Source organism: Microcaecilia unicolor, chromosome 6 (assembly GCF_901765095.1).
Source record: "Microcaecilia unicolor chromosome 6, aMicUni1.1, whole genome shotgun sequence".
Lineage (NCBI taxonomy): Eukaryota > Metazoa > Chordata > Amphibia > Gymnophiona > Siphonopidae > Microcaecilia > Microcaecilia unicolor.
Window position 1 is genome coordinate 243731373 of NC_044036.1, and position 14372 is coordinate 243745744.

General features: G+C 43.5%; 1 protein-coding gene across 1 annotated transcript in view; it reads right to left on the reverse strand.

The window, feature by feature from the left end:
- Window positions 1-14372, reverse strand: part of ABCA2 (ATP binding cassette subfamily A member 2) — a 689232-nt gene that overhangs the window by 129895 nt on the left and 544965 nt on the right. Inside the window, exon 37 of the mRNA XM_030206813.1 lies at window positions 7694-7799. Within this exon, the coding sequence (XP_030062673.1) occupies window positions 7694-7799 (106 nt within the window). The remainder of the gene's footprint in view (window positions 1-7693; window positions 7800-14372) is intronic.

The following is a 14372-nucleotide window of genomic DNA, read 5'->3' on the forward strand; positions in this document are numbered from 1 at the left end:
ATTTGGTTGTGGGAGGGGCCACGATTCGTAGTGCACTGGTCCCCCTCACATGCCAGGACACCAACCGGGCACCCTAGGGGGCACTTGTAAAAAGTAAAACTAAAAATTAAAACATGAAGAAATATGTTAGCCTTGCTAGCCCTTGCTCTCAGTAAAAATACAGGCCAATGGCTCAGGCTAAAGAGCTAGGCCTCTCTTAAAAATCAATATCATCTCTGATACAAGATATATTTCACTGCAGCTCAAGCTGAAGTGAGCTCCCAGAGAGCTGGCGAGGGAGGGGGGCATTTGCTCTTGTAAACAAAGCCTGGGACTGGCACCTGTGAGAAGTCATGAGAAAGATGTTTAGGCTAATAGAAGTTGATAGAGGGTTAGATGTACATAGGATGAGCATACCCAAGGGGAGGGGGAGCTGAAGAGAGCAAAATGATCTGTGAAGTCATCTCATGAGATGCACTGTGAACATATCTTGTTTATAGTTAGAACTTGAGAACTTGTGAAGTCATCCTTATCAACTGATAAGGGCCAAGAGCCCTGGTGAGAAAGACTGGGGTCCATGGGAACCAATAGAGTCAAAATGGTATATAACGACCAGTCTGAGGGGTATTAAATCAGACAAGAGAAGGAAGGCTACCAGAGAAGGCGGGTGACAGACGTATCCTGAACTGTTGCTCAACCATATGAGTGACTGAACTGCTTGTACTACATTTGGGTGAGATATCAATGTTAATAAACTATATTTCTTTACCTATCAAATACTGGGTTCCTTTCTAATTACATAGGTTTATACTGCCCTGACTGTTAACACTGTCATGTGCAGATACCAGGTTGCGGTAATTAAGGATCTAGAGGGGAGATGCAGTTCCTTCCAGGCTGGTAGAAAGCCCATGGCTCCGCTGTGCCACAGAGATGGCAGACCTAATAAATAAACAAACACCTCCCAAGTCCTTGGGTACTGAGCCCCCCAAATCCCCCCCAAAACCCACTCCCCACAACTCTACACCATTACCATAGCACTTATGGGTGAAGGGGGGCACCTAGATGTGGGTACAGTGGGTTTTTTTTTGGGGGGGGGGGGTTGGAGGGCTCCCATTTACCAGCACAAGTGTAACAGGTGGGGGGGGGGATGGGCCTGTCCACCTGCCTGAAGTCCACTGCACCCACTAACAACTGCTCCAGGGACCTGCATACTGCTGTGATGGAGCTGGGTATGGCATCTGAGGCTGGCATACAGGCTGGAAAAAAAAAGGTTTTAAAGTTCTTTTTTTCTGGTGGGAGAGGGTTAGTGACCACTGGGGGAGTCAGGGGAGGTCATCCCCAATTCCCTCGGGTGGCCATCTGGGCAGTTGGGGCACTTTTTGTGGACTTGTTCGTGAAAAAAAAAGGTCCAAAAAGAGCGGCCCAAATTCTCGCTTCAGCCACCCTTCTTTTTTCCATTATCGGCCGAGCGCGCCCATCTCTCCTAGGCCGATAAACACGGGCCAGTCCCGCCTTCACCACGCCTCCGACACGCCCCCGTCAACTTTGTTCATTCCCGCGACAGACTGCAGTTGGAGGTGCCCAAAATCGGCTTTCGATTATACCGATTTGGGCGCCCATGGGGGAAAGGCGCCCATCTCCTGATTTGGTCGAAATATGGGCGTCTTTCTCTTTCGAAAATAAGCCTGTATGTAAACTGCTTTGAATGTAGTTGCAAAAAACCACAGAAAGGTGATATATCAAGTTTCATTTCCCTTTCCCTACAGTGTAATAAAGAGTTTCTGATTTATGCTAACAATATTTTATGAAATGAATTAAAACATTAACACAATCTACTTATTCTGAGAAGTTATTCTGAGAACACATGGAATTTTGGCCGATTGACTTCTGTGTAATACTCAATTCCTTCAGAGCTCCATTAAACAAACTTTTGGGTTTTTTTTTTTAAGTATACTTTTCTTTTTTTTGTGATGGGCTATTTTTGTCAAGGAGCTATTTTGTCAAGGATTATTTTGTGGGAGGGGCCATTTTGTTCAGGGCCATTTTGTCAAGGACTATTTTGTTGTGGCTATTTTGTCAGGGCTATTATAAAGGAGTGCCACATCTCATACATATTCATTATGGTTATCTAAAAAAATAAACTGGATAGGAACCCAGTTTATTGGACGGTGAAGATTTTTTCACTAAAATTAGCTAGCCCCAAGGGAAGTTTGTCTCATGGTGCCCCCACTCACATTCCCATGAATTATCAAGGGCAGTGTACACTATTCCCCTCACACACTTCGCTAGAACATCAATACACCTCCTACTGGGAAAACAGAACAAGCTAGACTGTTACAAATCCATAGGTGGAAAATATACCCTAGCAAAACACAACACACCACAAAATGGGCTTGGCAACCCAACCACCGATTTTCCATTTCTCCACAAAAGAACAAAAGAGGCTTGGCAACCCCACCACCAAACCTTCAATCTCCCCATAACAGCATAAAAGGGGTCAGGGATCCTATCATTTTTACCCCCCCCCCCCCCCCCCACACACATATATAAAGGCAATTCTATAACACAGCACCTAAATTTATGCACCTGATAGAAGCCGATTCTATAAAGGGAGGTAGGCAACTACTTTTCTTCAAAGAATAGACTCCTATCAGGTACCTAAATATTGGTGTCCTGTTATAGAAGTGCCCTTAAAATATCCCTTCCAAATCCTCTTTTCTCCCTGAAGATTTTGAACAACATTTTCCCCATTTTCTTGCTCCTCATGCTTACCTCCACTTTCATCCTCTAATCCATCATAGGCAGTCAATGACTCAACTGTTTGGGGAACTCAGATGGGTGGGACTAAGGTGGTGGGGTGAGATGGGGTAAGTTAAAATCCTTATGGTGGTGGTGGGGGAGCAACTCCTATATCAACAGTAAAGGTACAGTATGGGGTATTTTTGAACACAGCAAGGAAGGACCCCTTTAAGGTCATTCTGATGCAGAGCCAACAGCTTCCACCCCCAATTATTTCTCTTACTGATAATATATAAAAAAAAACAATAAAGCAGTGGAATCAAATGCATTTATTGGAACAATACCCGACGTGGCCACGTTTCGCCCTCAGGCTGCGACAGGGGTACAAACTATAAAAACAAAACACAAGTATAAAAACATGTATAACCATATCATCTGTAAAACAGATATTTATAATTATCATTAAAATCATATGATGTACTGTATGTCTATACATGTTTTTTTAGAATTTTTAAAGGATTGTTTTATATGTTGAATCTTTTTTTAAATAATTGCCTTTTATTAGTTGAATCATGCTTATGACATTGTTAATATGTATGGTTATACATGTTTTATACTTGTGTTTTGTTTTTATAGTTTGTACCCCTGACGCAGCCTGAGGGCGAAACGTGGCCACGTCGGGTATTGTTCCAATAAATGCATTTGATTTCACTGCTTTGTTGTTTTTTATCTACTGTTTTGTAAGCAGTTGTGTGCCTTTTTGTTTTTTTTGTTCTTACTGATAATATGCACACTGAACACCACTCCAGGGAATAATGTGCCAAAACAAATCTAAATAATGTACAGCACAATAATACAGCACAACTACACAGTGGAGGAAGCAACATTTTAAACAGAATAGTGTTTGCAGTATTCTGGTAATATATGCAGGTACTTTAAAACTTAGCTAGCAATCAATTCTAGCTCTCCAGTCCAGCATCTTCCTGTTGGCCATGTGAACAGTAATGTTCGGCAGCACTGTAACAGAAATCCTGTGGTTTCCAGCAACCATAGACTGAGTTCCCTAGTAAGTTACCAAATAGCCACCGGGCTTCAGATCTACTAAATTTTAGTTTATTGTTGGATTATCAAACATGTTTGGGATAAATATCATCTGTATTAGCTGTACCTAACGGTTAGAGCAGCAGGCTGCCAACAGGGAAGCCAGGGTTCAAATCCCACTGCTGTTCCTTGATTTCTTGGACAAGTCACTTAACAATCCATTGCCCCAGATATTTATTTATTTATTTATTTGTTACATTTGTATCCCACATTTTCCCACCTATTAGCAGGCTCAATGTGGCTTACATAGTGCCGGAGAGCTGTTTGCAGACTCCGGAGTAAACAAATACAAGGTGATGTTATGGAAGGATAAGGTTCATGTTGTAGGATTTTTTTTTTGGGTGGGAGGGGATTGGTGACCACTGGGGGAGTAAGGGAAGGTCATCCCCGATTCCCTCGGATGGTCATTTGGTCAGTTGTGGCTCCTTCTTGAAGTTTGGTCATGAAAAAAAAGGGACCAAGTAAAGCCGGCGAAATGCTTGTCAAGACTGGCTTTTTTTTTCCCATTATCGGGCGAAGCCGGCCATCTCATGAGCACGCCCCTGTCCCGCCTTCACTACCCTACCGACACGCCCCCTTGAAATTTCGCCAGCTCCGTGATGGAAAGCAGTTGAAGCCGGCCAAAATTGTCTTTCGATTATACCGATTTGGCCGGTTTCAGGAGATCGCCGGCCATCTCCCGATTTCTGTCGGAAGATGGCCGGGGATCTCTTTCGAAAATGAGCCTGCAGATCATTTATAAATATGGTAATAGCACTGGTCCCAGTACAGATCACTGTAGCACTCCACTATTCACCCTCCTCCATTGAGAAAAATGGCCATTTAACCCTACCTTCTGTTTTCTGTCCAATAACCAATTCTTAATCCACAGAAGGACATTGCCTCCTATCCCATGAGTTTTTTCATTTTCTCAGGAGTCTCTCATGAAGAACTTTGTCAAAAGCATTCTGAAAATCCAGATACACTACATCAACTGGCTCATCTTTATCCACTTATTTATGTATGCCTTCAAAGAAATGAAGCAAATTCGTGAGGCAAGACTTGGCTGAATGCTGACTCCGTCCCATTAAACCATGTTTGTCTACGTGTTCAGTAATTTTATTCTTTATAATAGTTTTTATATTTTTATTAGTTATGTTTCCAATATTTTCCCCGGCACTGAAGTAAGGTTTACTGGTCTGTAATTTCCCAGATCACCCCTGGAACCCTTTTTATATTGGCCACTACGGATGATTTTTATGACAGGCTACTGATCACTAACAACAGATCAGCAATTTTATGTTTGAGTTCTTTCAGTACCCTGGGTGTATGCCATCCGGTCCAGGTGACTTACCACTCCTTAACTTGTCAATTTGGCTCAGTACATCTTCCAGGTTCACAGAGATTTCTTTCAGTTCCTCCTCATCATCACCCTTGACAACCATTTCCGGTACAAGGTAGATCTCTTACATGTCCAACATTTTCCCTCTATCTATGTGTTTTCCCTATGTCCAGAATCTCCCCTCTACTCTCCAGCATCTCCTCTCTACTCTATTTCCCTATATCCCCCTACCTCTATATGCTCCCCAGTGTTCAACATCTCCCCTCCACCTCTGTGTGCCCCTGTTTGCTTTGCCCCTGTGTTCAACATCTCTCTATGCTCCTCTCCTGTCCAGCATCTCCCCTCCATCTTCATATATTCCCCCATGTTCAGTATCTTCTTTCCATCTCCCTATATTCTCCCATGTCCAGAATCTCCTCTCTATCAATACCCACCTCCTACATGTCCATTGTTTGCACTCTCCTGATCTCTCCCCATATCCAGCATATGCACTTTCTTCTCTTCTTTCCTTATGTCCAGCTTCTCCCCATTTATCTCTCCATGTCCAACATCTTCCCTCTTCCCCCCCTATGTCCTCATGGTGTTCCACATCTACATATACAACCCCCCCCCCTCAATCCGGCATCTGCCCTTCATGTACCTTTGATTCTCCTCACCCTTCAATGTCTAACCCTTCAATCTCCCTATATTTCCCCATGACCAGAATCCTCCCCTGTACCCCCAGGTCCAACATCTTTGCATCTCTCTACCTTCCCTCCCTCCCCTCTGCACCAAAGCCCAATACCTCTCCTTCTTTCTTTTCTCCATCTTTTTCTCCCCTCTGCCCCAGATCAGGCATACCCCCTCTCCCTCAACCCTACCCCATGTGGTCCGGAAACTCCTCCTCTTTCAACATCCCTACCCTATAGTCTGGAAGTTCTTCCTCTCTCGTCTCACCCCATCTACCTTCAAACGTGTTTCTCACCTCTAGAGGTGGCCAACAGCATTGGTTATTTACATAATGCTACTTGTGCCATTCTCAGAGCCTTCCCTTTGCCACATCCCGTCCTCCTCTGACAATATTCTGTTCCTGCAGGAGCTGAATGCGGTAAAGATAAAGCTCCATGAACAGTTCAGGCAGCATTATGTGAATCGCTAAAGCATCCAGCTGCCCAAACACATGGTAAAATGTAGACTAGGGAAGGGAGAGGTTGAGAAGGAGTGCTGCTGGACCATGGCCGAGGGGGGAGGGGGTTGGACCATGGTGATGGGAGAGAGAGAGGGGATACCTGACCCAGAATTGACTCCAAAATAGAGCCCCTAGTGGTGGTCTCACATTAATAGGAACACCATTTTGGAGACGGCACTGGCAGGGCAGGCATGACTCGGGTGGGCAGGGCTTATTACCATATTCCCTGGTGGTCCAAAGATCACTGGACCACCAGGGAGTATGGTAGCAGGCCCTCGAAGAAGGTGGGAGCCCTTTGGGAGTTCGAAGGATATGATGGGGTGGGTGGGGGGAGGGGAAACAACACTGGTTCCTTGAGGCTCCAGCTAGGGATTGGGCTGTGGCTTTGAGGCTCAATGCTCCTGGTATTGTAAAATAACCCCAGCTTTTGGATGGCTTATTTTACTGTGATTTTATGTTGCACTCTGGTGTTTTCATGGTAATAAACTACTTTAAATGCATTTACATGTTTTGCATCTCATTACTATGCAACCCACAGTGGCCTAAATATCATCAAAGTAGAGCAAGACGACCTGCGTTAGAGCCCTTTAAGTTACATGAAGGGGAAATAACGCGACTTAAGGCCCTAACACAGCTTGATAATGTCTCCCCTAAGAAGGTAATTTGATAACAAATGAGGAAGGTGCCTATTTTTAGCTTATTTGATAAAGATAAATGTGCTTATGTGTCTTTATAAAATACTAGGGGTAAACCTGCAGAAATCGCACCTAGATAGATGGCATGGATGTTTATATGTGCTTGAAACTAGGCATATAAAGTATGCATGCAAGTAGTGACTCCAACTATGCTCCACCTAATCTCTACCCCAGAACATACTGGTCCTTCTTGCCACCATATGCTTTTTTACATATGTAAGCCTCTAGGATAATTTTATAAAAGCTTATTTATGTGCAGAAGATGTTTACAAAATTACCCTTTCAATGGATAAGTTATGCATTCAGGCCTAACTTTAAATGCATTAGAGTTGGCACGGTCTCCGGTCACATATAATTCAATGGCACTAGTTGAACAGATAATTACATGAAAAAAATAACGCATTGGTATGTAACTTTAAATACTAGCTGTTTCAAACAAATATTGGACCCTGTATTGTAACTACCCTAATGTAGTGATATTTAAATATTTGATAAATTCCCATTTCCTTGTGGGTAAAAGTTTATGCTGATGGCTATTTGAGTTGGGTTTGTCAAGAAAGAGTTGTTTTGCTTTGTTTTCAGCTGCTCTCTGCTGCCCTTCCCCCACCAGAAGCTGCTGCTCTAGGTGACCACCTAGTTTGCTTAATGGTGGGGCTGGCCCTGACCAAAAGTGAGGTCTACTTTATTTACCTGGGCTGTTCTTCTGACAGCTATTTTCCGTACCACAGGAGGTGCCTTAGTGCCAAAGGATGCTGGGATGGATTTCTGGACATTTCCAACAGTCAGTGCCCCATATCTAGCAGAGAAATAAAGAGAGAGGTCTCCATGAGGCGTTCATTACTTAAAAGAACCTAAAGAATAAACTTAGATTTTTGGTACCTATTAAAATTACTGTAGTGTCATATCATATCTCATAGCCCAGAAGTAGTAATATGCACCTTGCTGATTCCTCCAACTTTATATTTGAAAAGGGGGCTTGAAAACAAAGAGCTAATATTAGTCAGATGAAACTACATGGTGGCACTACAAAGCTCCACTTACCATATGATCATCTACAATCTCTCTTGCCATTATTTTCTGACCATAAAGAGCTTACTTTTGCATTCATAGCATTTTCTGGACAGGTGCATGATGCTCAGCTGCCCCTTATGCTTCACATACACAAAGGTTGTGCTGCATAATCTGTTTTCCACACAACCAGTTCTTTAATTATCCATTTCCCTGTTCACACAGGAGTCAATTTTCAAAGAATGTTCAGGAGTCAAAACTGAAAAGGTTTCTGATTAAAACTGACTTTTAACCCTGCATACCTCACCAGCTAAATATCCAATGTTCCTACCCGCCCTCCCACTGTCCAGCTAAGTTTTGTACACAAGGGGGGGGGGGGGGGGGGGACAATTTTAAAAACTCTTCTCCCAATATTCAAAAGGATTTAACTGGCCAGGATCGGCCCCCAAATGCCCCATAACCGGCTATCCAGTAATATTCAGCAGGGGATAACCAGCTATCCCTCACTGAATATTGCCAATTAGCAGCTAGCAGATAATCAGTTATGTCGGGTGATATAAAAAGTATCCGCTCGTTATCAGCCTGAGTTCAGTGGCCAAATATGGCCGCTTGAAAACTTGGAATATCTTTGGCTGGTTTCAAGATAATTTTTCATGGAGGGGGTGTGTCTGGGTGCGCAGAACGGTCATGACCAGAGATGGGTAGTAATAAACTACTTGTAATTTGTTACAGTACTTAAGCACAATAGGCAGCCCTTTTACTTGTAACGAGTTACATTTTTTTGCAATACTTTTTATTGTAACAAGTTATATTTAAGCCAGGGGCGTAGGCAGACAAAAGATTTTGGGTGGGCCTAGGCAAGAAGTGGGTGGGCACCATGTGTACTCCCCCCTCCCCCCAACCACCACAAAAAAAAACTCTCAGCTGGCAGGAAAATGTTGCTTTCCACCTTGTCAATCTGCAGCAGGCATTTGCTGAAAACTGAGCATGCGCAGGTGCCGGTATCATGGTGAGTAGCGTTTTCATTACCATTAGGGGGAAGTCTTCAGCTGGCCAGGCTTGGGATCCCCAACGGCTACAGCTAAATGTGTGCTACTGTTGGGTGGGACTGAGAGCTAAGTGGGTGGGCCCGACCCACCCCGGCCCACCCGTAGCTACGCCACTGATTTAAGCTGTACTTTTGTACTTAGTAACAAAGTATAAATTTGGAAAGTAGTTTTGAAAAAAAGTATTTTCCATCCCTCTGCTTCTCCCCCTCTACAGACTTTCCAAACGATATTAGACACGGCTTGCAGCTGATTGGGCCTGAACCTCTGGTCCCAAAAACAGCTGAGCTGGGACTAGAAGCCAGGGTCTGACATCACCTGGAAATTGTCTATAAGTTTTATTTCAGGTATACTGCACTATTTAACTTATTTCAGGTATACTGCACTATTTCCCATCCCCAAAACTCTCTTTTTCCTATCAGCCACATGAAGGAATTTCTGGCTGGTCACATGCTCTGATGGGGTCTCATGTTGCTAAGGCAATTCAGATACCTAGTATATCCTGTTACAAAAGTGAGTTAAAGGTGTGGTAAGGACAAATTGAAAGCTTCCGGCACATATGAAAGTCCCAATTACAAGTCTCCAGCCCATATGTAGCACCTATGATTGGTCCAGGGTAGAGGAGAGGTGGATGCTCACAACAGCCTATAAAACCCTGCTGCAGACAAAGGAACCCTGAAAAACGAGGCATGCTTGGAGAGAGAGTGTTTCAGATCGTCAAATGGTCTATGGTTTTTCCCAAGGGGGTTTTACTTTCCCCCCTTGATAGAAACTAATTCTCTATAGCTATGAATCTTTCTTTCATTTATTCTTTCTGTCTCTGCCTTCTCTCTGCTTTCTCTCTGCTCTGTGACCTTTGTATGAGGAACAAACATTTCTTCCTTCTTTATCTAATTAGTCTAATTACTTATAATTTCCAGGGGTACTGATGTTAGATTTTGTAAGTTTGTTATAACTTGAGACTGATGTCTGATGCTGTAGTGGTGGGTGAGTAATTAAAAAGACTTTTAATTCTCTCTAATTCCTGTAAATTATTTCTGTTTTATTTTATGATATTTCATAAATGTTTTAGTGAATAGCAAACCAAAACAGCCTAGAACAAAATCCTAGTCCCCTGCCCTCTACACCTGCCCTGAACAGCTGTTGATTGGCTATTACTTTATTGCTGTCATGCTCAGCTGCCTCCCCAGCCTGAACCACACCTTCACTGCATGTAGAGCCCTGCTCTCTTTCCCTCCCATTCGCCTTGGCCCTTCAGCACAGTCTGCTCTCTCCCTCCTGTTGCACCTCTGCTGGACTCACACTAATAAACTACTATGGGAGACACGTGGGACCTGGCTCTCTGCAGTGCTGCTAGTGCTTCCTGCACCAGGCCCACATCCTCTGATGTAAACTTCCTGGGACTGGCACAGGAAGCACTAGTGGCATGGCAGAGAGCTGGGCCCCCTGTGTGCCCCATAGTAGTTTACTAGTGCGGGCCACAGGAGGGAGGGTGGGAGGGAGACTGTGCTGCAAGGAAACAGTGGATAGGGATGGAGAGAGTGACAGAGAGAGATGGGGTGATACTGGATATAGGGCCGGTGCAACATGGTAAGCATGGCAGGGGGGCGCCGATCTCTGGAGGGCACCACAAGCCATGCTTACCGCAGCTGGGAGACTCACAGTTCCTTCAGGCAGCTCATGGTCCTCAACTGCCTGCCCTCAGCTTCCCACAACAGCCCTCCTTTCCTTCCTGCCACCCTGCATTTAAAACTTTTATTTTACTTCAAGTCACAGTGGCAGCGGCAGTGAAAGCAGCAGGCTTGCCTCCAGCCTGCCTTCCTCTGACATAATTTCCTCTTTCCACAAGGGCGGGACACAGAGGGAAGGGAAAGCTGGAGGCGAGCCTGCTGTTTTTACTGCCGCTGCTGCGACTTGGGGTAAAAAGTTTTAAACGCAGGGTGGCAGGAAGGAAAGGAGGGCTGTTGTGGGAGAGGAGGGCAGGCAGGTGAGGGCTAGGGTTGGAACTGGAACTCAGGATCTGAAAAGGGGGGCTGGGGTGAGTCACTGGACATGGATGGGAGGGAAGGGCAGAGGAGAATTGCTGGACATGGATGGGAGGATAGGGGAGATAGGAGAATTGCTGGATATGGATGGAGGAGAAGGCAGGAAAGAGAGGAGAGTTGCTGGATGGATGGATGGATGGAGGGCAGGGGAGAGAGGAGAGTTGCTGAACATGGATGCATGGAGGGGAAAAAAGACAGAGGAAGTAGATGCACATGGATGGAGGGGAGGGAAGAGAGGAGAAATGCTGGACATGGATAAAGGGGAGGAAAGACAGAGGGGGAGATGCACATCGATGGAGGGGAGAGAATAGAAATGCTGGACATGGATGGAGGGGAGGGAAGAGAAGAGAGAGGAAGGAGATATATATGGATAGAGGGGAGAGAGGAGAAATGCTGGACATGGATGGAGGGGAGAGAGGAAAAATGCTGGACATGGATGGAGGAGAGGGAAGAAAGAGGAAGGAGGTGCATACTGAACGGAGATGAGGAAAAGGGAAAAGAGGAGAAAAAGTACACATGGATGGAGAAAATAGGCAAAAGCTGGATCCACTCTATACCTTCTCCAGTCAAGTCCGCAGATGACTCAGCTTTTACCTATGGATGTAGGGCAAGAAATGAAGAAGAAAGGAGGAAAGTAAATAAATAAATGGAAAGGAAGCCCTGGAAATGGAGTTGAGAACAGATAGAGAGCAGCAGAATCAGAGACTGGGACCAACATGATCATAAAAACAAAGTCACCAGACAACAAAGGTAGAAAAAATCATTTCAGTGTTTGGAATATGTCCAATTTGAGAATTTACATCTGCTGTCTTATTTTGCAATGTATAGCAATGTGTTTCTTTCTATTTTTCTGGTATTGTGCTGCATGCAGAGTCTTAGCTTCTTAGGCTTTCAGGTTAAAATTTGAAGAGGGGCTATCTTTGTTTTGCATGTGTGACTGCAAGGCCAAGTGTCTGAATAGGGATCTGTTTGTTAGGTTCTGATATTTTGATAACATATTGTTTCAGGTTTGGCAAGACTGTTCTCCTTACTCCTGGTCTGTATGCTAATTTGGTTTGTGTCATTTTGGGTATACTGGAGATGTAACAGCATACAGAAATTATTTATAATGAAAAAAGACAAGTTATTTTTCTTCTCCTATACTGGTGTAATATTTTCAGTGATGCCTGTTTATATGCACCATGGTTGGTAAAAGGGGTGTGGCTACTGTAGGGTGTGGTTTCTGTAAGGGTGGAGCCATAGTGACCCCGCCCCTGGATGGGTAGGGGGCGCTGACTAATAGGCTGCAGGAAGGCGCTAGAAACCCTAGCACCGGCCCTGACTGGATAAAGGTGGGGGGAAGACAAAGGCTGGGGAGAGTGAGAGAAATTGGGCAAGACTGGATAGGTGGGGAGGGAGAGAGAAACAATGCAAAGCTGGATGGGAGGGGAAGGGAGGAGAGAGAGTAACAGAGAGATGGAGCAATTCTGGATAAAGGGTGGGAAGAGACAGGCTATGGGCTGGGGACAGTGAGAGAAATTGGGCAAGACTAGATAAGTAGGGGCACTAGAGTCAACTTTTCAAAATGATTGGGAATGCGAAACCCAGTAGAAATTACCCCTCCCTGGACACAGTCAAAGTACTGGGAGTGCTCTTTCGAACCTATGTAGTATTTTTAAATATCAATTAAGCGTGCACCTGATTTATAAAATAGGTGCAGAATAAGCACGTAAAACATGCATTAGCTAGGCACAAATTTATAAAATTATCCTCTTTGCAGCTGAATACTGTTGCTATACGTATGGCTAGTGGCAGTGATTGCATTATTTATATTTTCAATGCCTTCGCCTACTACAGAATAATTATTTTAGAAAACTCCTAATAGATGAAAGAATATTTTTACTTTGACCAAGAATTTGTTTATTGCCTCTCAAAGTACTGAACAATGTTTGCCTACTCAACTGGACTATGAAATTTTGTCGTTTTTTTCCATGAGAAAATTGATAAAATTCATTCTACTTTGGATTTAGGGGCCCAGCCTATGGATATTGGGGGTCTATTGTTCGATCAATCTAATTCTTGTGCTCAGAAGAGGCCTAAATGCAATACTTTAGGTCAATTTCAGGCTGTTTCGTTGGATGACCCTGGAAAATTAATTGCTTCTTTGTGTCCTTCAGCTTTAATATTTAAACCATAACCTTCATTACTGACTTTGAAACTGTAAGGCTTAAGTCTATTATGCCTTTTCATTAATGAATCGAGATTAGGAATTGTAGCTAAGGCTTGGAAGACTGCAGTAGTTCAACTAATATTGAAAAATTCCTCCATCAAATGCAAGTCTGCCAGGTAATTTTAGGTCGGTGTTCAATTTGCCATTTTTATCTAAAGTTTTAGAAAAGGTGGTTTTAAACATAACTACTTGATTTTGTCAAGAAGCAGGGGATTCTTTCTGAGTTTCAGTCTAGTTTTAGGAAGTTCCATAGTATGGAAACTGTTTTGTTGGACATTGTTGACGATTGATGGAAATATTTAGATAAAGGGAATGATGTCTTACTGGCTCTATTGTAGCTAAATGCTGCCTTTGATACACTTGATCATACAATTCTATAATCCAGATTATTGGAAATTGGGATATGTGATGTTGCACTACTCTGGTTTAGATCTTTTTTTAGAGAACAGGCCTCAATGTGTTCATTGAATCTGAACTTTCTAAACCTAAATTTTTGAAATATGGTGTACCACAAGGTGATTTATTGTCACTATTGCTTTTTAATCTTTATTTACATACAGTTATTGATATTGTGCTGAGATATGGAATCTGTATCCACTCATTTGCTGATGAGTGGATACAGTGGATACAGTGGATACAAGTTCTCAATATTACATAATTCACAATCAGGATTCCGCTCCCACCATAGTACCGAAACTGTCCTAGTTACCCTCCTGGCCAAATTCAAGCAGGAGATAGCAATAGATAACAGCATACTCCTCCTCCTCCAGTTCAACATGTCGAGCGAATTCGACATGGTAAACCACAACATATTACTAAGACTACTTGACAACTTCGGGATTGAAGGAAATGTACTTAATTGGATTAAAGGTTTTCTAACCACCAGAATTTATCAAGTAATATCAAACTCAAATATATCACCACCGTGGAAAGCAGTCTGCGGAGTACCTCAAGGATCACCATTATCACCAATATTCTTCAACATGATGATGATTCCACTGGCACAGTCCTTATCCAATCGAGGCCTCAACCCGTTCATTTACGCAGATGATGTTAAAATC